The sequence below is a fragment of the Salmo salar genome, chromosome ssa24, assembly GCF_905237065.1.
Source record: "Salmo salar chromosome ssa24, Ssal_v3.1, whole genome shotgun sequence".
NCBI classification, from domain to species: domain Eukaryota; kingdom Metazoa; phylum Chordata; class Actinopteri; order Salmoniformes; family Salmonidae; genus Salmo; species Salmo salar.
This window is the reverse complement of record NC_059465.1, coordinates 45,098,967-45,123,139: the sequence shown is the minus strand read 5'-3', so window position 1 is coordinate 45,123,139 and position 24,173 is coordinate 45,098,967. Positions and strand designations below refer to the sequence as shown.

Sequence of the window (24,173 nt, the reverse complement as noted above, 5' to 3'; positions counted from 1 at the left end):
AACGTGTATCGGTGTTTTTCGGGGGGAAAATACTTAGGCCTAGAACATCGAGTAATTACACAATTCATGTTCTATTATCTTGTAAATGTGAGTATAACTTGAGAGGACAAATGCCAAACCGCAAACTTCCCTCATTGCAATTGTCTTGCCCAGACAGTTGTATCGCCGACGGTCTGCAGAAGAGGTCGCCCGCGGACCTCTGTAAAGACCGTTCTGTGTTCCATTGGAGGGGGTGGAGGAGGAGAGTCGACGGTCTAGTCTAGCCAAGAGACTATTTCATTCAATGAAATGTAATACTCTCCTTCACTCTGAAGCCTCTTCGGAAACAGGGTTAGTTATATTTATCAGCTTGACCTGACAGAGAAACCCAAACAACTGCTTCCTCTAATTTTAGCGTCCCTCCCTGTACACTGCAATCTATTATTGTCATGCTGCACCGAGAGAGGTCATTCATTCCAATAGAGGACTCTTATTAAAAGATTAACACCTTCCATCCGCAGCTGATGGGGGGAATTTAAAAAAAAAAAACTCTGTTATCACCAAGTCATTTGAAGTTTGGGGAATTGGCGGTGCGCACACTTGATAGACTTGTCTGTTACATGTGAATGAAATATGGATATACAGATATATTGATATTAGCCAAGCAATATTTTACAATTAGGCTACTGCTTGTGTTATTACTATTATAATTACACCTAGTGTTAGTAAAGAGAGTTTTAGTACGCTATTATAAATAATTTATAGCTGCCTAATAGGCCAATACTTGTATTTAGTCTATAGCCATAACCGCTCATATAAGGAGCAATATCATTTATAATCGCTATATCACACCTATAAACTATCAATAAATCCTCACCCAAAAATATAAATGAATTAAATGTAGCCTATTTAAATGATTAAGAGGTCACATTGAAATAAACAGTTAAAGTACATTAATAAACACGATAGATTCTTTAAGATTTTGGTATTTCGTGAAAATGAATTTATTTGCGACCTCAATGTATCCACGTCCAATTGGTCCTCTGCTATTCATTGTTAAATTTACACCACAGCAATTAAGCAAGTGTACTAATAATCTGCTATCGTGTGTTCTTGTACCAAACTGCTGACAGAGAAAGTTGAGTCTAAATCACCTGATTTAGAATTGAAAGAAGTTTTACGCGTAATGTAAAAAAAAAATCCCTTTTCCACCCCCCCCCTACAGACCAGAAGACCGCCCACCACAGATAGACGACCCGAGACCCCTTCTAGGTTTAAAAAGAGTCGCTGCATTCTCAGACTGACAGTCATTCAGCACTCACTGCCACCTTTAAAACAGATTTACTCCGTTCGCTTAGCTGCTAGTGTCAATACCCGATACCTTGTTCACTTGTTCACTTCGTCTCCAGTACCATGCTCAGGATGCTACAGACTCTCCAGCCCGGGATGCTTCTACTATTGATATGGCTCTGTCATTTCATGGAAGATCAAAAAGTACAAGGTATGTTATTTATTTTCCAAATCTTTCGATAAAAAAAAAAAACATGTTTTTTTTTATATTAAAAAAAAAAACAATAAAAAACGTGATTTACCAGTGTAGCCTAGTTGTTCTGCGTCTTGGTGTAAATTGGAACATTGACAAGAATTCCACACTTTTCAAAGGTACATTTCAACATTCTTTCCATTTGGTTTGAAGTTGCCTACTATTAGACAGATCGCGTAGAAAATGACTGTCAACCAAACAGGTGCCAGAAAGTTTGAACGTGATTTGATTGTTATAATTTTGTAACTCACACAATCGAGCCACATGGAATGATTGTGTTGTTGTTGTTTCTGATTCATTTCATGCCGCAGGTTTGATGCTTTGTGGAAGCTCTCAGTATAAAACATTCCGTAAAACGAACATAGTAGTAGTCATTTATAAAATACTTTGAAAAAAATGTAACAGTATAACTGATTGTCATAGCAGTGCGCCTTGTATAATACATTTACCTCAAACTGAGATCGAGTTGGAGTACAAGTCAAGAGATTTAGTGGTTTGAAATTTGTGACCGCATATTATTTGACGTGTAACAATGTCATTTATCTAAACATATTGCTAAACGTTTACTTGTATATCTACAAGGGCAGGATTTACGATATGTTTGCCGTATGGAGATCGGTACTCTCTTTTTCTTTTTAGCATCGTTACATTGATAAGAAACAAACACAAGTTGGTGCTGATAATGATACATAAAGTTGACAACATAGAACAGAAATGGTCTCTTTTCTGCCAACGAAATAAATGTCAACAATAACCTGCGGTTTAAGTGCACCCTTAAAAAAAAAAAATACTAAAATAAATTTTCAAAATCACTACTAACCTATTAGTGCCCTTATGTGTCTTTCGGCAAAGTCTTGTTTTCGGTAGCTATTCGTTAAATACCGCTTTGACCGATGCGTCTCACCGGTGGTGTGAGACGCATAGACATTTGGAACAAAGTTTATACAACTACTGTATTCGTAAAGATCATGTTTTTACTGTTCGAGTGTTAATCAATCAAGAATGTCAAGAATACAGTTATGTTCTGGACGTGGCCAAGAGGAAGAAATGTCAAGAATGTCAAGAATACAGTTATGTTCTGGACGTGGCCAAGAGGAAGGAATGTCAAGAATACAGTTATGTTCTGGACGTGGCCAAGAGGAATAAATTCGATGACTGTTATAACTTGTGCCATTATGTGATAGGCAATAGAACTAGATTGTTCAACTGTTTGCTCTGTGAACATGGAGAACTCAACACTATTTTAAATCAATATAAAATCTCAGTTATTAAAGGTCAGTATTTTCTTCAATTCTGTATCCTACTGGCCAGCTGTCAGTATTGAACATCTATTGGTGACTGAATAAGAAAGTGTTAAAACTGTTGCATGGTATTGGAGGGGGGGGACTGACCAAATACGAGCGAGAGGAGAGAGTCTTACTGACTGACGTATTGTGTCTGGATCAGGTTAGTCAGTAAAGCGGCATTGGCTTCCTTGACTTTTAAAAAAGACTGGACTAATTTGTGTTTTGTTTCCAGCTGGTAACTGCTGGTTACAGCAAGGGAAGAACGGAAGGTGCCAGGTACTCTACGTACCGGGGATGAACCGAGAGGAATGCTGTAGAAGCGGGAGGCTGGGGACGTCATGGACCGAGGAGGACGTACCTAACAGCACGTTGTTCCGGTGGATGATCTTTAACGGCGGAGCACCCAACTGCATACCCTGCAAAGGTACATGGATGTTTATATGATATGGCGCATATAATATATCTTCGTAGTATTTCACATGGTCTGTTTTTTAGAGTGAAAGCATGTCCGATAAGACAATGTTTAACTTCGTTTAAATGTAAGTGAAACTAAATTAGACGAATTTTTGTCGTTAAACCTAATTGCATCTAAACAATGGCTATTCTCCATATGTTTAATATAATTGAAGAACATCGACATCTATTTCACTCCAGAAACGTGCGACAACGTGGACTGTGGACCTGGAAAGAGATGCAAGATGAACAGAAGAAGCAAGCCACGCTGTGTCTGCGCGCCAGACTGCTCCAATGTCACTTGGAAAGGACCTGTCTGCGGGTCGGATGGAAAGACATACAAAGACGAGTGTGCGTTGCTCAAGTCCAAATGTAAAGTCCATCTGGACCTGGAAGTGCAGTACCAGGGCAAATGCAAGAGTAAGTAAACCAGCAGGTCGAAGCGTAAAACAGAACATAGCCCGTATTATTCATATACAACTATCAATTGGATTCAGTCTGATGTTGGATAAAGGGTCATATGCAAGCAAACACGGCGCATTCCAAAATTGGAGACGCACACGTAGAAAATGCTCCATTGCTGTGTTTGCATAGTGTGTAGTGAGTGGCCTTTAAAGGTCAATTGAATTGTCTTTGATTACAGGAAGTAGTGGTTGATTCACAGCAGGTGTCTACCAGACATCTGAGGATAGACATGGTTAGTTTCTAACTCTGCAGATATTTAAGCATTGCATAATTTTTTTTTACTACTTTTTGTTCTGACAGAGACCTGCCGTGACGTTTTATGCCCAGGAAGCTCCACGTGCGTCGTGGACCAGACAAATAACGCATATTGTGTGATGTGTAATCGGATCTGCCCTGAACAGAGGTCACCGGATCAGTTCCTGTGTGGCAACGACGGGATCATCTATGCCAGTGCATGCCATCTGAGGAGGGCGACATGTCTCCTGGGCAGATCCATAGGAGTAGCATATCAGGGAAAATGCATCAGTAAGTATTGTTTCCTGGGAACATCGGAAAGTATTGTCTCCTGGGAACATCGGAAAGTATTGTCTCCTGGGAACATTGGTCAGTATTGTTTCCTGGGAACATTGGTCAGTATTGTCTCCTGGGAACATCGGTCAGTATTCTCTCCTGGGAACATCGGTCAGTATTGTTTCCTGGGAACATCGGTCAGTATTGGGAACATCGGTCAGTATTGTCTCCTGGGAACATCGGTCAGTATTGTCTCCTGGGAACATCGGTCAGTATTGTCTCCTGGGAACATCGGTCAGTATTGTCTCCTGGGAACATCGGTCAGTATTGTCTCCTGGGAACATCGGTCAGTATTGTCTCCTGGGAACATCGGTCAGTATTGGGAACATCGGTCAGTATTGTCTCCTGGGAACATCGGTCAGTATTGTTTCCTGGGAACATCGGTCAGTATTGTATCCTGGGAACATCGGTCAGTATTGTCTCCTGGGAACATCGGTCAGTATTGTCTCCTGGGAACATCGGTCAGTATTGTCTCCTGGGAACATCGGTCAGTATTGTATCCTGGGAACATCGGTCAGTATTGTATCCTGGGAACATCGGTCAGCATTGTATCCTGGGAACATCGGTCAGTATTGTCTCCTGGGAACATCGGTCAGTATTGTCTCCTGGGAACATCGGTCAGTATTGTCTCCTGGGAACATCGGTCAGTATTGTCTCCTGGGAACATCGGTCAGTATTGTATCCTGGGAACATCAGTCAGTATTGTATCCTGGGAACATCGGTCAGTATTGTATCCTGGGAACATCAGTCAGTATTGTCTCCTGGGAACATCGGTCAGTATTGTATCCTGGGAACATCGGTCAGTATTGTCTCCTGGGAACATCGGTCAGTATTGTCTCCTGGGAACATTGGTCAGTATTGGGAACATTGGTCAGTATTGGGAACATCGGTCAGTATTGTCTCCTGGGAACATCGGTCAGTATTGGGAACATCGGTCAGTATTGGGAACATCAGTCAGTATTGTATCCTGGGAACATCGGTCAGTATTGTCTCCTGGGAACATCGGTCAGTATTGGGAACATCGGTCAGTATTGGGAACATCAGTCAGTATTGTCTCCTGCGAACATCGGTCAGTAGACTTATACATAGGAGACAGCATAGTAGGTCTGTGCAAAAACAACCCTCTAGCCCCTACCCCTAGACACTACCCCCTAGACCAGGGGTGGGCGATTCCATTCCTCGAGGGTCTGATTGGTTTCCCAGCTAACACACCTGACTCCAATAATCACCTAATCATGATCTTCCGTTTAGAAAGCAATTTGACTAATCAGCTGTGTAAAGGAGTTGCCCAACCCTGGTCTAGACCCTACCCTATAGACCCTATCCTATAGACACTACCCCCTAGACACTACCCTATACCCTATGGACACTTCCCCCTAGACACTACCCTATAGACACTACCCTATAGACACTACCCTGTAGACACTACCCCCTAGACACTACCCCCTAGACACTACCCTATAGACACTACCCCCTAGACACTACCTTATAGACACTACCCTATAGACACTACCCCTAGACACTACCCCTAGACACTACCCTATAGACACTACCCCCTAGACACTACCCCCTAGACACTACCCTATAGACACTACCCCCTAGACACTACCCTATACCCTATAGACACTACCCCCTAGACACTACCCCCTAGACACTACCCCCTAGACACAACCCTATAGACACTACCATATAGACACTACCCTATAGACACTACCCCCTAGACACTACCCCCTAGACACTACCCCCTAGACACTACCCCATAGACACTACCATATAGACACTACCCCCTAGACACTACCCCATAGACACTACCCCTAGACACTACCCCTAGACACTACCCTATAGACACTACCCCCTAGACACTACCCTATAGACACTACCCCCTAGACACTACCCTGTAGACACTACCCTATAGACACTACCCTATAGACACTACCCCCTAGACACTACCCTATAGACACTACCCCCTAGACACTACCTTATAGACACTACCCTATAGACACTACCCCCTAGACACTACCCCCTAGACACTACCCTATAGACACTACCCCCTAGACACTACCCCCTAGACACTACCCTATAGACACTACCCCCTAGACACTACCCTATACCCTATAGACACTACCCCCTAGACACTACCCCCTAGACACTACCCCCTAGACACAACCCTATAGACACTACCATATAGACACTACCCTATAGACACTACCCCCTAGACACTACAACCTAGACACTACAACCTAGACACTACCCCCTAGACACTACCCCCTAGACAATACCCCCTAGACACTACCCCTAGACACTAACCCCTAGACACTACCCCTAGACACTACCCTATAGACACTACCCCCTAGACACTACCCCTAGACACTACCCCCTAGACACTACCCTAGACACTACCCTATAGACACTCCCCTGTAGACACTACCCCTAGATACTACCCCCTAGACACTACCCCCTAGACACTACCCCTAGACACTACCCCCTAGACACTACCCTATAGACACTACCATATAGACACTACCCCCTAGACACTACCCTATAGACACTACCCTATAGACACTACCCCCTAGACACTACCCTATAGACACTACCCTATAGACACTACCCTATAGACACTACCCCTAGACACTACCCTATAGACACTACCCCCTAGACACTACCCCCTAGACACTACCCCTAGACACTACCTCCTAGACACTACCCCTAGACACTACCCTATAGACACTACCCTATAGACACTACCCCCTAGACACTACTCCCTAGACACTACCCCCTAGACACTACCCTATAGACACTACCCTATAGACACTACCCCCTAGACACTACCCTATAGACACTACCCCCTAGACACTACCTTATAGACACTACCCTATAGACACTACCCCCTAGACACTACCCCCTAGACACTACCCTATAGACACTACCCCCTAGACACTACCCCCTAGACACTACCCTATAGACACTACCCCCTAGACACTACCCTATACCCTATAGACACTACCCCCTAGACACTACCCCCTAGACACTACCCTATAGACACTACCATATAGACACTACCCTATAGACACTACCCCCTAGACACTACCCCCTAGACACTACCCCCTAGACACTACCCCATAGACACTACCATATAGACACTACCCCCTAGACACTACCCCATAGACACTACCCCCTAGACACTACCCCCTAGACACTACCCTATAGACACTACCCCCTAGACACTACCCTATAGACACTACCCCCTAGACACTACCCTGTAGACACTACCCCCTAGACACTACCCTATAGACACTACCCTATAGACACTACCCCCTAGACACTACCCCCTAGACACTACCCCTAGACACTATCCCCTAGACACTATCCCCTAGACACTACCCCCTAGACACTACCCTATAGACACTACCCCCTAGACACTACAACCTAGACACTACAACCTAGACACTACCCCCTAGACACTACCCCCTAGACAATACCCCCTAGACACTACCCCCTAGACACTAACCCCTAGACACTACCCCCTAGACACTACCCTATAGACACTACCCCCTAGACACTACCCTATAGACACTACCCTATAGACACTAACCCCTAGACACTACCCCCTAGACACTACCCTATAGACACTACCCCCTAGACAATACCCCCTAGACACTTAACCATATGGCTTAAACCTGTCCAAACCTCTAAGATTAACTTTACAGAGGCAGCCCAATCCTGATATTTAACTTTACAGAGGCAGCCCAATCCTGATATTTAACTTTACAGAGGCAGCCCAATCCTGATATTTAACTTTACGGAGGCAGCCCAATCCTGATATTTAACTTTACGGAGGCAGCCCAATCCTGATATTTAACTTTACAGAGGCAGCCCAATCCTGATATTTAACTTTACGGAGGCAGCCCAATCCTGATATTTAACTTTACGGAGGCAGCCCAATCCTGATATTTAACTTTACGGAGGCAGCCCAATCCTGATATTTAACTTTACGGAGGCAGCCCAATCCTGATATTTTACCCAATTATTGGTTGTTTTGATTGCTCTGTGTTTGAAGTGTTTTCCACAGAGATCTAGAGGTAGAGGTTAGGTATGTTTCTGTCAAATGTACTTTAAACCATGTGTACAATAGGACAAATACAGTGATCTGAAACAATATTGTCTGAATGTAGGCTGTACATCATAGGCTGCTTCACTTTGCCAACATTTCAGTACTTTTTGTGTCCACTCTGCCAACATTCAACATAAATTGAGGTTCTCAGAGCAGAGAGTCTCCATTTGCTTTGGAGGTCCATTTCAGTATACAAGGCTGGCACTACTTTGTAGTTGCTGCTGTTTAGAAGTTGGCAACATCTCCCACACCACAGCCGGGGTGTTTTCCTGGGAAGCTTTTCCCTCCCTACTACATGGATACTTGAACATAGGACATGACTCGTTAACCCTTACGGTTTCATGGTTATATGCCAAGCAGCACCAACGATACGTCACCCTGATAAGTTCTGTCTTTCTTCTCCTCTCCTCTCTCTGGTTCCAGAGGCCAAGTCGTGCGAGGACATCCAGTGCAGCGCAGGGAAGAAGTGTCTGTGGGACGCCAGGATGAGCCGAGGTCGCTGCTCCCTCTGTGAGGAGGCGTGTTCGGAGAGCCGGACGGACGAGGCGGTTTGCGCCAGCGACAACACCACCTACCCCTCAGAGTGTGTTATGAAGCAGACTGCCTGCTCTCTGGGAACACTCCTGGAGGTTAAGCATTCAGGATCTTGCAACTGTAAGTAATCACGACCGAGCGAGACAATTCCATGTTCTTTCCCAACAACAATCCCCCCCCCCCACCCTGACACCAATCCTTCCGTGACACCAATCCTTCCGTGACACCAATCCTTCCGTGACACCAATCCCTCCCTGACACCAATCCCTCCCTGACACCAATCCCTCCCTGACACCAATCCTCCCCTGACACCAATCCCTCCCTGACACCAATCCTCCCCTGACACCAATCCCTCCCTGACACCAATCCCTCCCTGACACCAATCCCTCCATGACACCAATCCCTCCATGACACCAATCCCATCCTGACACCAATCCCTCCCTGACACCCAGTCTTCTCTGACACCAATCCTTGCTGACGCCAATCCCTCTGACACCAAGTCACCCCTGACTCTTCTTGAGCCCCCTCCCCTGCAACCCCCCACCTCCCTGCCCACCCCCCACCTCCCTGCCCACCCACCCACCTCCCTGCCCACCCACCCACCTCCCTGCCCACCCACCCACCCACCTCCCTGCCCACCCACCCACCCCCCACCTCCCTGCCCACCCACCCCCACCTCCCTGCCCACCCACCCACCTCCCTGCCCACCCACCCACCTCCCTGCCCACCCACCCACCCACCTCCCTGCCCACCCACCCACCCCCCACCTCCCTGCCCACCCACCCTCCACCTCCCTGCCCACCCACCCACCCACCCACCTCCCTGCCCACCCACCCACCCACCCACCTCCCTGCCCACCCACCCACCTCCCCTGCATAGCTCAGCTTACACATCTGAAAGGACTTGAGAAGAGAGAACTTGCATGATTTCGTCTGTGTTGCCTGCTTCTATAACTTTTCAGCATTTTTTTTTCAGCAAAGAAAAAATAAAAAAGAATAAAGAAAAAAAGTGAATAAACAAAATATTTCAACAGGTAAAGATAGTTCAAAAGAAAACCATTTCTTGGAAGTTGTTGAGATTATATGCTAACGTCATTACACTAACAAGCATTTATGGAGACTAACTTTTGCAATTAAAACATTAATTGTATTTCAAGTCTAGATGAGTTAGTGGTCATAGAGATCCCATAGTAATCTGCTGTACTCTAGTAGGTTGCCTTAAAGTAACTGTCTAGTAAAAATCTCACTTTTAAAAGTTAATATTCTGTTACCTCATACGAAAATGATGTTGTTGACTCATCCTACACGCTTATTTTCCCAAAGCATAAATTTGAGATAAAACACTTAAAAAATAAATAAAAAGCCACCTAAAACTTGTCTCAAACTGACTGTTTTAAAATTGCTTACTATTTCCTCACAGAGTGTGACGTCATACTCCTGAGGAGGATGAGCTAGCCAATCAGCTGTCTGCTCGCGTTAATATTTTTAATGACCAGTATACGCCCACACCATTCTGTTGTTGGGGTACGCCCCACAACATTCCAACACAGAACATCTACTTTTTTAACATATTTCTAAACTTTTTGGGGGAAGTAAAATGACTTCACTCATATTGTAATTAATTAATTATAGGTCGTATTTCATAGAAATCTTTAAACACTGGACAGTTACTTTAATTTTGATGCAGTTTTATTTCAATATTATAGTTTTTATAAATATTTTTTTTCTTCTTCTTCTAGACAGCCACATAATGGTCATATCTTTACAGCTTGTAAATTCCATGGTCACATTGCTAATTATATATTAATCATGTATTTACATTTTTTATTTATTTTTTGGGCTGTAATCAATCAGTAATTCAAAATGCACTGTATTGGCATACACCACTCTGCTAACATGTAATATAGAGTCAGAATGAAAACACACACCGCTTTGCTAACATTTAATATAGAGTCAGAATGTAAACAGTTACATACATTCATATATATGCATAAGGTGATTGCGACGTTGGTGCCATTATAGCTAAGATTATTTAAGGTGAACCTTAACATGTAGACTACCTATTTCTACCGGTACTTTGAGCCATTCCTCCTTAAATAATGTACTCACTAAACTGAGGCTACTTGCCATAAAATAGCCTCAAGAAAAGGATACGAGTTACATGCCAAGTCACTAGATTGTCTGATGATTTCATTTAATTTTCATCACGATGAATAAATCAGGATTTCCTCCACTACACTATTATATGGTCTGACTGACTACCTAAATGTAAATGTAACTTAAAGAATGTGTGGAGTACAACTCCAAAAAGGGACCAATGTCATGATCACCTCATGGGGCAGAGGAAAGTGGCACTTTTACAATTTGCAGATAATAAGCAGAAGACGCCATGGTTGGGGTCAAATCCATTAGAATTCCAGTCAATTAAGAAAATTAACTCAATTCTAATTCCCAATGTTCTTAATTGAAAAACATTGAAGTGAATGGGAATTGGAATGTCAGTGTGCTTCCTGAATTGAAAGGAATTGAATTGGAATTGAAGAATCAGCTCTCTTACTTCGCCTCAGTCTCTCTCTCTCTGTCTGCCAGTAGTCAATTAACATGTCAACTATCTATATGCATTGACTTCTCTGTGTGCTAATTGTGGTGAATGTGTTGTTGCCTAACAAACACGCAGATCCATTTGGATTGGATGATGAGGGACTGTCTGTCACTCTTCCCTGTGTTGCTTTTTTATTTTCCAATTCCCCCCACCCCCCCCAAAAAAAAATATTCAGTGGAAAATACCTCAAAGCTGTGCTATTCGTTGGCTTGGCTCATGACCTGCTTGGTAGAGGTCATAGGTCAAACTGCTGCGACACATAGACTCTCCGCCCAATGGCAGCAACTGTACTGTGTCTGAGACAAAACGGAGACATAAAGAAAAATGAGAACGAAACCAGCAAAACACTACAACATAAACAAGAGCTGTTGTGTGTCTGACTGTCTGCTTTCAGGATTCTGCTGCCAAAAAAAGACCTTTCAACCCTCAGATCGCCCCGCACACTCCCATCCCCACCCTGCGTCACCCCCTGCTCTGCTGTCATAGCCCTGACTTCCTAGACCTTAGATTATGTAAACCACGATTCATCATTATGGGATGGATGACTCAGTGCCAAGTCCCCTCTCAGCCCTGAAACATAACATCACCAAAAGGCTATACGGGGCTTCATGGAGGGATATGGGGCTTCATGGAAAGATATGGGGCTTCATGGAGGGATATGGGGCTTCATGGAGGGATATGGGGCTTCATGGAGGGATATGGGGCTTTTGAGAACGTTAAGTAAATATTATTCTGCTACATTGCTGTTGTGGTCCTTATTTATACAACAGCTACCATATATTCTCCCATCTAGCCATTACAGAAGCCCCGGAGGAAGAGGAGGAGGAGGAGGAGGAGGAGGAGCAGGAAGATCAGGACTACACGATTTATATCCACCTGTCCTCCTTATTGGATGGATAGGCTGTCTATCATATCCGCCTGTCCTCCTTATTGGATGGATAGGCTGTCTATCATATCCACCTGTCCTCCTTATTGGATGGATAGGCTGTCTATCATATCCGCCTGTCCTCCTTATTGGATGGATAGGCTGTCTATCATATCCACCTGTCCTCCTTATTGGATGGATAGGCTGTCTATCATAATTACCTGTCCTCCTTATTGGATGGATAGGCTGTCTATCATATCCACCTGTCCTCCTTATTGGATGGATAGGCTGTCTATCATATCCACCTGTCCTCCTCATTGGTGGATAGTCTTCCTCCCCTCCTTATTGGTTGGATAGACTGTCCATCTATCTGCCTGCCTGGTCTGCAATAGGGACAGTCCTATGGCCTGGAAGCATGTTCATACTGTACAGTCCATATGTGTATTCTTATATATTTTTTAAAGAGACAAAAGGTATACATTTAGTTCAGTTCTAGATGTTTTATTTATACATTTGGTTTGTGTTTTTATAATTTATACAGTTACACTGTACTTACTATCAACCATGTTATTGTTACCACCCGTTTTTATCATGGTTCTTTTTATTTTTCATTATTTTTATATTATGAAGAAATATATTTGTCCAAAGAGAAGCAGTGTTATTTATTAAGTAAAGTATCCATCTTCTTTCTGTAAATGGCATCATTCTTCCCTGAGCTGTAAAAAAAAAAAAAAAAAAAAAATGCTTTCTCACTTTCACATATCTTTATTATCACAGATGTTTATCATTCACACATTGATGCATGTTTAACCTACTATGTGTTTATTTATGGGTTATCTATCTTATCTGTCAATCGTTTATATACAGAAATGTCTTGTTTACACCTCATTATAACTGGCCAAAGGGATTCTGTCAATGGTTCTGCAGTGTAACGGTGCTTTGTATGTATGGTGCAACGTGGTTATAGCTGGTAGCCCCTGGTCCCCAGATCTTTTGCCTTACTCCTTCATTGCCAAGCTATTGACAATTATACGAGTTGGCAGAAGAGCAGAAGCCACCTGGCACCTAGGATATGGTGACATTAGTCCAGCATGAGTTCTGGAAGTTAGGCTACTTTCCCAATGGAGATGTTATGTCTAACCCAGATGTCACTCAGTAGTAGTATTTTTATATTTTACATGTTAGAAAATATATGTTTTATTTTTTTAAATTTTTTTTTGGGACAACACTTGATTTTGTCAGAGAAAAAAAAATGTGCCGTGAACAAATTTTATGTGCTGCCAATGTTTTGTTCAATATTGCTCTTGCAGATATCACCTGACTAGGAGGCTACAGAGAAGTACTTATATTAGCATATCGAACATATCGCTTTGCTTTGTTTCCACTGGCAACGCTGTTGTTGTTGTCAGAATGCATTTTTTTTTTAATTTTCAAACATCACAAGAGAAATACAATTAGAAGTATATAGTTTTGTATTTTTTTTTTTAATGTAAATGTCATATGTACATACAAAGTGTGATGGTATTTGTACAGATATGAAAAGAGTGAAACAATAAAATATAATGTTCCCATATGTTTTGTATTTACTGATCACTGGAGTCTAAATCAAAGGGTTTTGTGATGACAATCATTAGATATTTTTCAGCCAATGATACCAAAACAACTACGTCTTCTACCAAATCATTCATCATATTAGATATTTACACAACCTTTCCAAACGTTTGGGGTCACTTAGAAATGTCCTTGTTTTTGAAAGAATAGTTGAAAAAAAATTGTCCATTAAAATAACATCAAATTGATCAGAAATACAGTGTAGACATTGTTAATGTTGTGAATGACTACTGTAGCTGGAAACGGCTGATTTGTTTTATGGAATATCTACATAGGCGTACAGAGGCCCATTATCGACAACCATCACTCCTGTGTTCCAATGGCACTTTAAAAGGCTAATTGATCATTAGAAAACCCTTTTGCAATTATGTTAGCACAGCTGAAAACTGTTGTTCTGATTAAAGAAGGAATAAAACTGGCCTTCTTTAGACTAGTTGAGTATCTGGAGCATCAGCATTTGTGGGTTCGATTACAGGTTTAAAATGGCCAGAAACAAAGACCTTTCTTCTGAAACTTGTCAGTCTATTCTTGTTCTGAGAAATGAAGGCTATTCCATGCAAGAAATTGACAAGAAACTGAAGATCTCGTTCAACGCTGTGTACTACTCCCTTCATAGAACAGCGCAAACTGGCTCTAACCAGAATAGAAAGAGGAGTGGGAGGCCCCGGTGCACAACTGAGCAAGGGGAGAAGTACATTAGAGTGTCTAGTTTGAGAAACAGACGCCTCACAAGTCCTCAACTGGCAGCTTCATTAAATAGTACCCACAAAACACCAGTCTCAACGTCAACAGTGAAGAGGCGACTCCGGGATGCTGACCATCTAGGCAGAGTTCCTCTGTACAGTGTCTGTGTTCTTTTGCCCATCTTAATATTTTATTTTTATTGGCCAGTCTGAGATATGGGTGTTTCTTTGCAACTCTGCATAGAAGGCGTCTTCATTGTTGACGTTGAGACTGGTGTTTTGCGGGTACTATTTAATGAAGTTTCCAGTCTCCTCCTCCTTCTTCTTTGTGTAATAAATATCCCATGATTGGGGGCCCATATTCATTAAGCATCTCAGAGTAGGAGTGCTGATCTTGATATAGGATCTGTTTTGCCTTTTAGATCATAATGAATATGACTACATGGATAGGGGGGACCTGATCCTGGAATAGCACTCAGAGACTCTCTCTTCGTTAAGGAGATAAAAGGTAAGGTAAGGTAAAAGGTAAAAGGTATAAAGTGTACAGGACTTGATTTACACGACCGGTCAAAGGTTCTAGAACACCGACTCATTCATCACCTGTCAGGTGGATGGATTATCTTGGCAAAGGAGAAATGCTCACTAACAAGGATGTAAACAAATTTGTGCACTAAATATTGAGAGAAAAAAGCTTTTTGTAGAAATGGAATATTTCTGGGATCTTTTATTTCAGCTCATGAACCATGAGACCACCACTTTACATGTTGGGTTTATATTTTTATTCAATTTATTTAATACATTATATTTACAGTACCAGTCAACAGTTTGGATACACCTACTCATTCAAGGGTTTTTCTTTATTTTTACTATTTTCTACATAGTAGAATAATCGTGAAGTAATCAAAACTATGAAATTACACATATGGAATAATGTAGTAACCAAAAGAGTGTTTTAACAAATCAAAAGACATTTTATATTTGAGATTATTCAAATAGCCACCCTTTGCCTTGATGACAGCTTTGCACGCTCATAGTTTTGATGTCTTCACTATTATTCTACAATGTAGGAAATAGTAAAAAAATAAAATAAAGAAAAACCCTTGAATGAGTAGGTGTTCTGAAACTTTTGAATGGTACTGTGTGTCTGTGTGAAACGGAGTCGAACCGGGCTGGATTAGGATTTTTTTTTAAATCTACAGATTAGTCTTCTCTTTTCAGTTGTAGGCATTTGCTATCCAAATTGTACGTTTGTCCCGTGATTGTATTTTGAAATTTGCAAAAGACAAACAGACAACCGCAACCAAACATAGAAAAATAATCGATAGACGGAAATTCCCATTCAAGTCAGGACTGGCAGCCATTGCAAGTGTTCCCATGAGTTTAACAGGCAAGGGCTAGAGGTTACATAACCCTTCTATGGATTATATGTCTATAGCGTCAACAACAAGCTGTATATTTGATACGCATGCTGCCACAACTGCAGCCTTCCTGACAAGTAGGCATACTGGTAACTACCAAAATAAAGGAAACAGATGAGTAAATGAGGAATACAAAGTTAATGTTATGGTGTGAGGTGCATTTTCCTGGCTTGGTTTAGATCCACTTATAGAATCTATGCCAAGGCGCATTGAAGCTGTTCTGGCAGCTTGTGCCCAATACCCTTTAATGTTTTTATGTTGGTATTTCCTTAATTTTGGCAATTACTTGTAAGCGCTTGTAATGAAATTTAATCCACAGTTATGTTTTCTAAACTATTGATCCTCTGTGGCTAAATGATGCTAAATGATGCTCTCTGGTGTATTTTGAACATTGAGAGCAGGTCCCTGTGGTTGGAGAAAAAATATATATAAATATCGTTATTTAGATGGGTTTTTTTGTCTCTAACTGAGACAATTAACCAGTCACATGTATTTATTACACGGTATTTACATTTTTTTATTAATCAGTTACCCAATCAAGGCAGGGCCCCCCAGTTACCCATATTGGCCCCCTACCTCCCCACCATCTGATGATTAGCAGCAGGCAGTAGTAGGCAGCAGGCAGTAGCAGGCAGCAGGCAGTAGGCAGTAGGCAGTAGCAGGCGGCAGGCGGCAGGCAGTAGCAGGCGGCAGGCAGTAGCAGGCGGCAGGCAGTAGCAGGCGGCAGGCAGTAGCAGGCGGCAGGCGGCAGGCAGTAGCAGGCAGTAGCAGGTAGCAGGCAGTAGGCAGTAGCAGGTAGCAGGCAGTAGGCAGTAGCAGGCAGTAGCAGGCAGCAGGCAGTAGGCAGTAGCAGGCAGCAGGCGGCAGGCGTCCTCACATACTGTGCATTCGGAAAGTATTCAGACCCCTTGACTTTTTCCACATTTTGTTATGTTACAGCCTTATTCTAAAATGGGTAAATCATTTTTCAATAACCCATAATGACAAAGTAAAAATGTAGAATTATTCAGACCCTTTATCAGTACTTTCTTGAAGCACCTTTGGCAGTGATTACAGCCTTGGGTATGACATTACAAGCTTGGCACACCTGTATTTCGGGAGTTCCTCCCATTCTTCTCTACAGATCCTCTCAAGCTCTGTCATTTTGAATGGGGAGTGTCGTTGGTTCTCAGCTATTTTCAGGTCTGTCCAGAGATGATCGATTGGGTTTGTATTTATATTTGTATTTATTATGGATTCCCATTAGCTGCTGCCAAGGCAGTTATACAATTTTTATAACATTACAATACATTCACAACAGATTTCACAACACGTTAGGTGTGTGCCCTCAGGCCACTACCACTTATGTGACCGACCGCCTTGATTCGGTCTTATGTAAAAAAAAAAAAAAAAAAGGTTTTTTTTACATTGGATTAAAGTAGGGATTGGTATATCATAGACTGCAGTTGAGAAAGAATGGGAAAGTAACTCAATTTTTAAGAAAATGGTCCTTGACTAATTTGGTACACCTACTGGAGAGCTCTTCTTTGTCTACACCCATTCAGCATCGTTCACACCCTCTTAATCCTTAGCCACACCCATCTGTTTAAGGATTCACACGTGAGGCCATGTGTCACGCCCTGACCTTAGATTGCCATTTATTTTCCCTTTTTTGGGGTTAGGTCAGGGTGTGGGGTGGGGTGGGCATTCTATGCCAGTCTATGGTGTCTATTTCTTTGTGTTGAGCCGAGTAGGGTTCCTAATCAGAGGCAGCTGTCTATCGTTGTCTCTGATTGGGAACCATACTTAGGTAGCCCTTTTCCCTCCTGTGTGGGATCTTGTTTTTGCACAGCTCTGTAAAGCCTGCAGAACGTGACAGTCGTGTTTCTTTGCTTTAGTGTTCTGAGTTAATTATTATTTTTTTTTTCATGAGTACTGAACACGCTGCACCTTGGTCTATATTCTACGACGATTGTTACACCATGTGGTAAACACACACTATATCGATACAATCAAAGTTTATTTGTCACATGCACAGGATACAGAAGGTGTAAACGGTACAGTGAAGTGGTTACTTGCACAGTAGCAATATCAAAAACAGAAAGTGTCCAGATTCAAATATTTTATAAATATTTTATCATTAGTAGATGGTACGTTTACCCGACACACTTGTCTAAATTGATGGGTCATGTGAAGAAAATGCCAGCAACATCTAGCCGTAATAACCCCCAGACACATGTAATAATCCGTCCGAAGTGGAGTCTTTTGTTTAGACATGTAGGTAGCATAGAGATGCTGCCAGGTTTTGACATGTAGCTAGGTAGCTAGGTAAACAATGAACCGGCATAATCCCAGCTCATACTACTACCAATACAAACTGATTGTCCTAGCTGTAGTATGAATCTGTAGGTTGCTGAAGCTAACAAACTAGGTTCAATGTTAGATAGCTAACATTAGTATCAGGTACCAAGGTGATGCTGCCACCACCATGCTTCAGCGTAGGGATGCTGCCAGGTTTAGACGTGTAGCTAGCTAGCTAAACAATGAACCGGCATAATCCTACCATACTACTACTACTACTGGTAGTAATACGACTACCAATACAAACTGATTGTCCTAGCTGTAGTGTGAACCTGCAGGTAGCTAAAGCAACTAGATTCAATGTTCGCTAGCTAGCTAACATTAGACTATAACTAGCAATGCAAATATATAAAATGGATGAACGCTTCATGACAGACCGGAACCATTTACCTCCATTTTGTTTGTAGCTACATCTTGTTTGGCCAATAAAAGCAGGAGCTGAGACACAAAACGCTGGTAGGCTGGAACAAACAAGACGAAGTGGCAATAGACAGACAGAAAACACAGGTATAAATACAAAGGGGATAATGGGGAAGATGTACACCTGGAGGGGGGTGGAGGTAAATCACAAAGACAGGTGAAACAGATTAGGGCGTAACAATTAGGCTATAACTAGCAATGCAAATGGATTTCTGATTTGAATAATATTACTACACAGATCATACACGTAACGTTAGCTAACGAGGCAGCAAGCTAACATTTGCTAGCTACATCTTATTCGGCCAGCATTGTGTCAAGTCACTCTGGTTCATACCGACCGTGGCGTGTGCTGAAAGTAGCCCATCACATTTTCACAACTGATCTGTCGATAGCGCCTGCTAAATTCAGGGTATCAACGTTTTTGAGAAAAGTAGCAAAACTTTTGTAGTTCTTGATGGCTAACGTTAGATCTTTAAAAAAATAGCGCTGTATAAAGGTCTGTCAACACATATTGACCAGCTCATGTTATAGACAGAAGCATGCTACATGGCAGACCAATCAGAACTCATCTCTCGGCTTGTCCAGCCCATCCATTATCTCAGCCAATCATGGCTAGCGGGAAGGTTCCTACTTTTTCCGTGGCTAAACCAACTAGGATTGTAATTTAACAATTTTATTTTTTGTATTTATGAATGGAATACAAGTTTGTTATCAAGGCACATGAAAGTTCACATGTTCCAGAAGGTACTTATTCCAAAAAAAAACAAATTTTGATTAAAAAAAATACATCTTTACGTTCAAATGTCTCTCCTGTGAAGTAGTGACTTGCAACAAATGCCTAGTTTCCTGAAATGAGTCACATGTCCCTGTCTCTGTATTGGTTTGGTATTTTTTTATGGATCCCCATTGGCGGCTGCCAAGACAACTAATGTCACCTCAGGCCCATACTCCACTACCACATATCTACAACACAAAATCCATGTGTACATGTGTGTATAGTGCGTATGTTACCATGTGTGTGAATGCATGTGTCTGTGCCTATGTTTCTGTTGCTTCACAGTCCCCGCTGTTCCATAAGGTTTATTTGTATCTGTTTTTTTAACCTAATTGTACTGCTTGCATGAGTTACTTAATGTGGAATAGAGTTCCATGTAGTCATGGATCTATGTAGAACTGTGCACCTCCCATAGTCTGTTCTGGACTTGGGGACTGTGAAGAGACCTCTTGTGGCATGTCTTGTGGGGTATGCATGGATGTCTGAGCTGTGCACCAGTTGTTCAAACAGACAGCTCGATGCATTCAACATGTCAAAACCTCTCACAAATACAATTAGTGATGAAGTCAATCTCTCCTCCACTTTGAGCCAGGAAAGATTGACATGCAAATTATTAATGTTAACTCTCTGTGTACATCCAAAGGGCCAGCCGTGTTGCCCCGTTCTGAGCCAATTGCAATTTTCCTAAGTCCCTCTTTGTGGCACCTGACCACATGACTGAACAGTAGTCCAGGTGAGACAAAACCAGGGCCTGTAGGACCAGCCCAGTTGATAGTACTGTTAAGAAGGTAGAGCAGTGCTTAATTATGGGCATGTCACACCTACTCCTGCTCCCCCTCCCTGGAGCTCGAAAGCGCCAGGCTCCCCAGCATTATGCACTCCTGCCACCATCAGTACGCACACCTGCCTTCCCCCCGTCATGCGCATCAGCGTATTATTGGACTCACCTGGACACAATCACCTGTTTATTACCTCCCCTATATTTGTCAGTACCCAATCTCTGTTCCCCGCTGCGGCATTAATTGTTGTTTGTCGTTGTGTGTCTGTGTGCTGACGCTGTTCCTGTCTTGCTCTTTATCTATTCCTGATTAAATGTCAACTCCCCGTACCTGCTTCTTGACTCCAGCGTCGGGCGTTACAGAATGCTGTGTCTGTGTGCTGACGTTTCCCGGTTGGTGGCAACATTGGGTCAGGGACCCGACACCGATGGAACCAGGGGTGCCTAAGCCAGCTCAACGGGCTGCTACGTACTAGCTGGCTCGAGAGGTTTCTTTCCCCGGTTGGCTCGGAAGGCGCCCATCCCACGTCAGCCGGATCGTCAGGTTTAAATGCCCAGCTGGCTTGTCAGGCTGCTATGCCTCCGCTGGATCATCGGGCTCCCACGCCTCAGCCGGATCGACAGTCCTTCATGCCTCAGCCGGGTCATCGGGCTCCCACGTCTCAGCGGGATCGATAGGCTCCTATGCCTCAGCCGGCTTGCCAGACTCTCATGCCTCTGCCAGTTCGTCACAGTTTCACGCCCAGCCGGCTTGTCCAGCGCCCATGCCTTGGCCCGGCCCGTCAGGCTCACCCAGGTGGGACGCCGGGTGGTGCCCCTAGAGGGGGGGGGGGGGGGGGTACTGTCACGCCTGTGCCCGCTCTTTCCCCCTGGCGCTCTAGGGCGCCAGGCTCCCCCCAGCATTGCGCACTCCTGCCGTCATCATTACGTACACCTGCCTTTCTCTGTCACGCGCATCAGCGATTATTGGACTCACCTGGACTCATTCACCTTCTCTATATCTGTCTGGTTCTGTTCCCTGCTTCTGCATTGATTGTCATATGTCCTTGTTTACCCGTGTGCTGACGCTGTTCCTGTCCAGTTGCCTGTCTATTCCTCATTAAATGTTTAACTCCCCGTACCTTCTTCTCATCTCCAGCGTCGGTCCTTACAGGAAAGACTTCTCCCCATCATAGCTACACTTGTATCAATATGTTTTGACCATGACAGTTTACAATCCAGGGTTACTCCAAGCAGTTTAGTCACCTCAACTTGCTCAATTTCCACATTATTTATTACAAGACTAAGTTGAGGTTTAGGGTTTAGTGAATGATTTGTCCCAAATACAATGCTTTTAGTTTTTGAAATATTTATGACCAACTTATTCCTTGCCACCCATTCTGATATTAACTGCAGCTTTTAAGTGTATCAGTGATTTCAGTCGCTGTGGTAGCTGACATGTATAGTGTTGAGTCATCTGCATATGTAGACACACTGGCTTTACTCCAAGTCCGGGCTCTGGCTGGGCCACTCAAGGACATTCAGAGATTTGTCTCGAAGCCACTCCTGTGTTGTCTTGGCTGTGTGCTTAGGGTTGTTGTCCTGTTGGAAGGTGAACCTTCGCCCAGTCTGAGGTCCTGAGCAGTCTGGAGCAGGTTTTCATCAAGGATCTCTCTGTACTTTGCTCCGTTCATCTTGCCCTCGATCCTGCCGCTGAAAAACATCCACACAGCATGATGCTGTCACCAGCATGCTTCACCATAGGGATGGTGCCAGGTTTCCTCCAGACGTGACGCTTGGCATTCATGCCAAATAGTTCAATCTTGGTTTCATCAGACCAGAGAGTCTTGTTTCTCATGGTTTGAGAGTTCTTTACGTGCCTTTTGGCAAACTCCAAGTGGGATGTCATGTGCCTTTTATTGAATAGTGTCTTCCGCCTGGCCACTCTAGCATAAAGGCCTGATTGGTGGAGTGCTGCAGAGATGGTTGTCCTTTCTGGAAGATTCTCCCATCTCCGCAGAGAAACTCTGAAACGCTGTCAGAGTGACCATTGAGTTCTTCGTCACCTCCTTGACTAAAGCCGTTCTCCCCCGACTGCTCAGTTTGTCCGGGCGGCCAGCTCTAGGAAGAGTGTTGGTGGTTCCAAACTTCTTCCATTTAAAAATGGAGGCCACTGCGTTCTTGGGGACCTTCAATGCTGCAGAAAGTTTTTGGTTCCCGTCCCCAGATCTGTGCCTCGAAACAATCCTGTCTCGGAGTTCTACGTATAATTCCTTCGACCTCATGGTGTCGGACCTTATATAGACAGGTGTGTTCCTTTCCAAATCATGTCCAATCAATTGAATTTACCACAAGTGGACTCCAATCAAGTTGTATATATATCTCATGGATAATTAATGGGGTTGAGCTCAGGATGCACAATTGAGCTCAGGATGCACCTGAGCTCAATTTTGAGTCTCATAGCAAAGGGTCTGAATACTTATGTAAATAAGGTATTTTTGTTTTGTATTTTTAATACATGTACAGAAATGTCTAAAAACCTGTTTTCGCTTTGCCTGTAATCACTTTGCCATTATGGGGCATTGTGTGTAGATTGATGACGAAAAATGTTTAGTTCATCCATTTTAGAACAGTGCTGTAACATTAGTAAATGTGGAAAAAGTGAAGGGGTCTGAATACTTTCCGAATGCACTGCCCTAATTTCTGTAAGAAAAGTGGAGATAAAATGAAAGATTAAGAGAAGTTTCGTGACTTACTTTTATTTTTTTTTAAGACGTACAAATATTTGATCAAATATGTGAAAAGTCCAGACTGGGTCTAATGTACACTTTAAACCCATTGGTTTTTCCAAATGAGACAATTTAAAAAATAATCTATTTCAATGATTTTCCAAATGTTTAAAACTTAAACTGACATTTGTTATGTAAAATTACATTATATGAATCTCCCCTAAAGTTATTAAAATAAACTGATCATTACTATTCATCATGAGTCCAATAGTATCCACAAAGATCAATGTGGACTTAGGCTTCTGTTCTTGCCAACCAGTACACACCTGATTGAACTAATCAACTAATCATAGACTTCAATCAAGACCTGCTTAGTTGAATCAGGTGTGTTATTGCTTTGTTATCCTTTTTTGGGCTAGGGGGCAGTATTCAGAATTTCGGATGACTGACGTGCCCAAAGTAAACTGCCTGTTACTCAGGCCCAGAAGCGAGGATATGCATATAAATGGAAGCATTGGATAGAAAACACTCTGAAGTTTCTACAACTGTTAAAATAATGTCTGTGAGTATAACAGAACTGATATGGCAGGCCAAAACCAGAGGAAAATCCATCCAGGAAATTGGATTTTCTTTTATGTGAGTTGTTTTCCGTTGAATGCCGATTGACTATATAAGGGTTTAGGGCCCAGATTACAGTTCCTATGGCTTCCACTAGATGTCAACAGTCTTTAGACATGGTTTCAGGCTTGTTTTCTGAAAAACGACGAAGAATAAGACCTTTTGGTAAGTGATCTATGGAATCATGCAGTACTGGTTTGCATGTGTGATTGTGTGCACGCTCTTCGTTCTTTTTCCTTTCTATTGAATACGCTATTGAAATATTGAAATATTATCGATTATTTAGATAACTGACAACCTGAGGATTATTATAAACATCATTTGACATGTTTCGACAAACTTTACCGGTAATATTGGCATGTATTCGTCTGCATGTTTTGACCGCCTTTGAGCCATTAGATTACTGAACAAAACG

At 42.8% G+C, this 24,173-nt stretch overlaps 1 protein-coding gene across 3 annotated transcripts; it reads left to right on the top strand.

Moving 5' to 3' along the window:
* The first annotated feature begins 1,236 nt into the window (after positions 1–1,236).
* LOC100136466 (follistatin) lies at positions 1,237–13,978 on the top strand. 3 transcript variants are annotated; one of them, XM_014172715.2, is made up of 6 exons: positions 1,237–1,480; positions 3,041–3,232; positions 3,463–3,681; positions 4,027–4,251; positions 8,831–9,061; positions 12,336–13,978. In XM_014172715.2, exons 1-6 carry the CDS (start codon positions 1,393–1,395, stop codon positions 12,440–12,442), a joined length of 1,062 nt encoding a protein of 353 aa, XP_014028190.1. In that variant the 5' UTR covers positions 1,237–1,392; the 3' UTR covers positions 12,443–13,978.
* Positions 13,979–24,173: the final 10,195 nt, after the last annotated feature.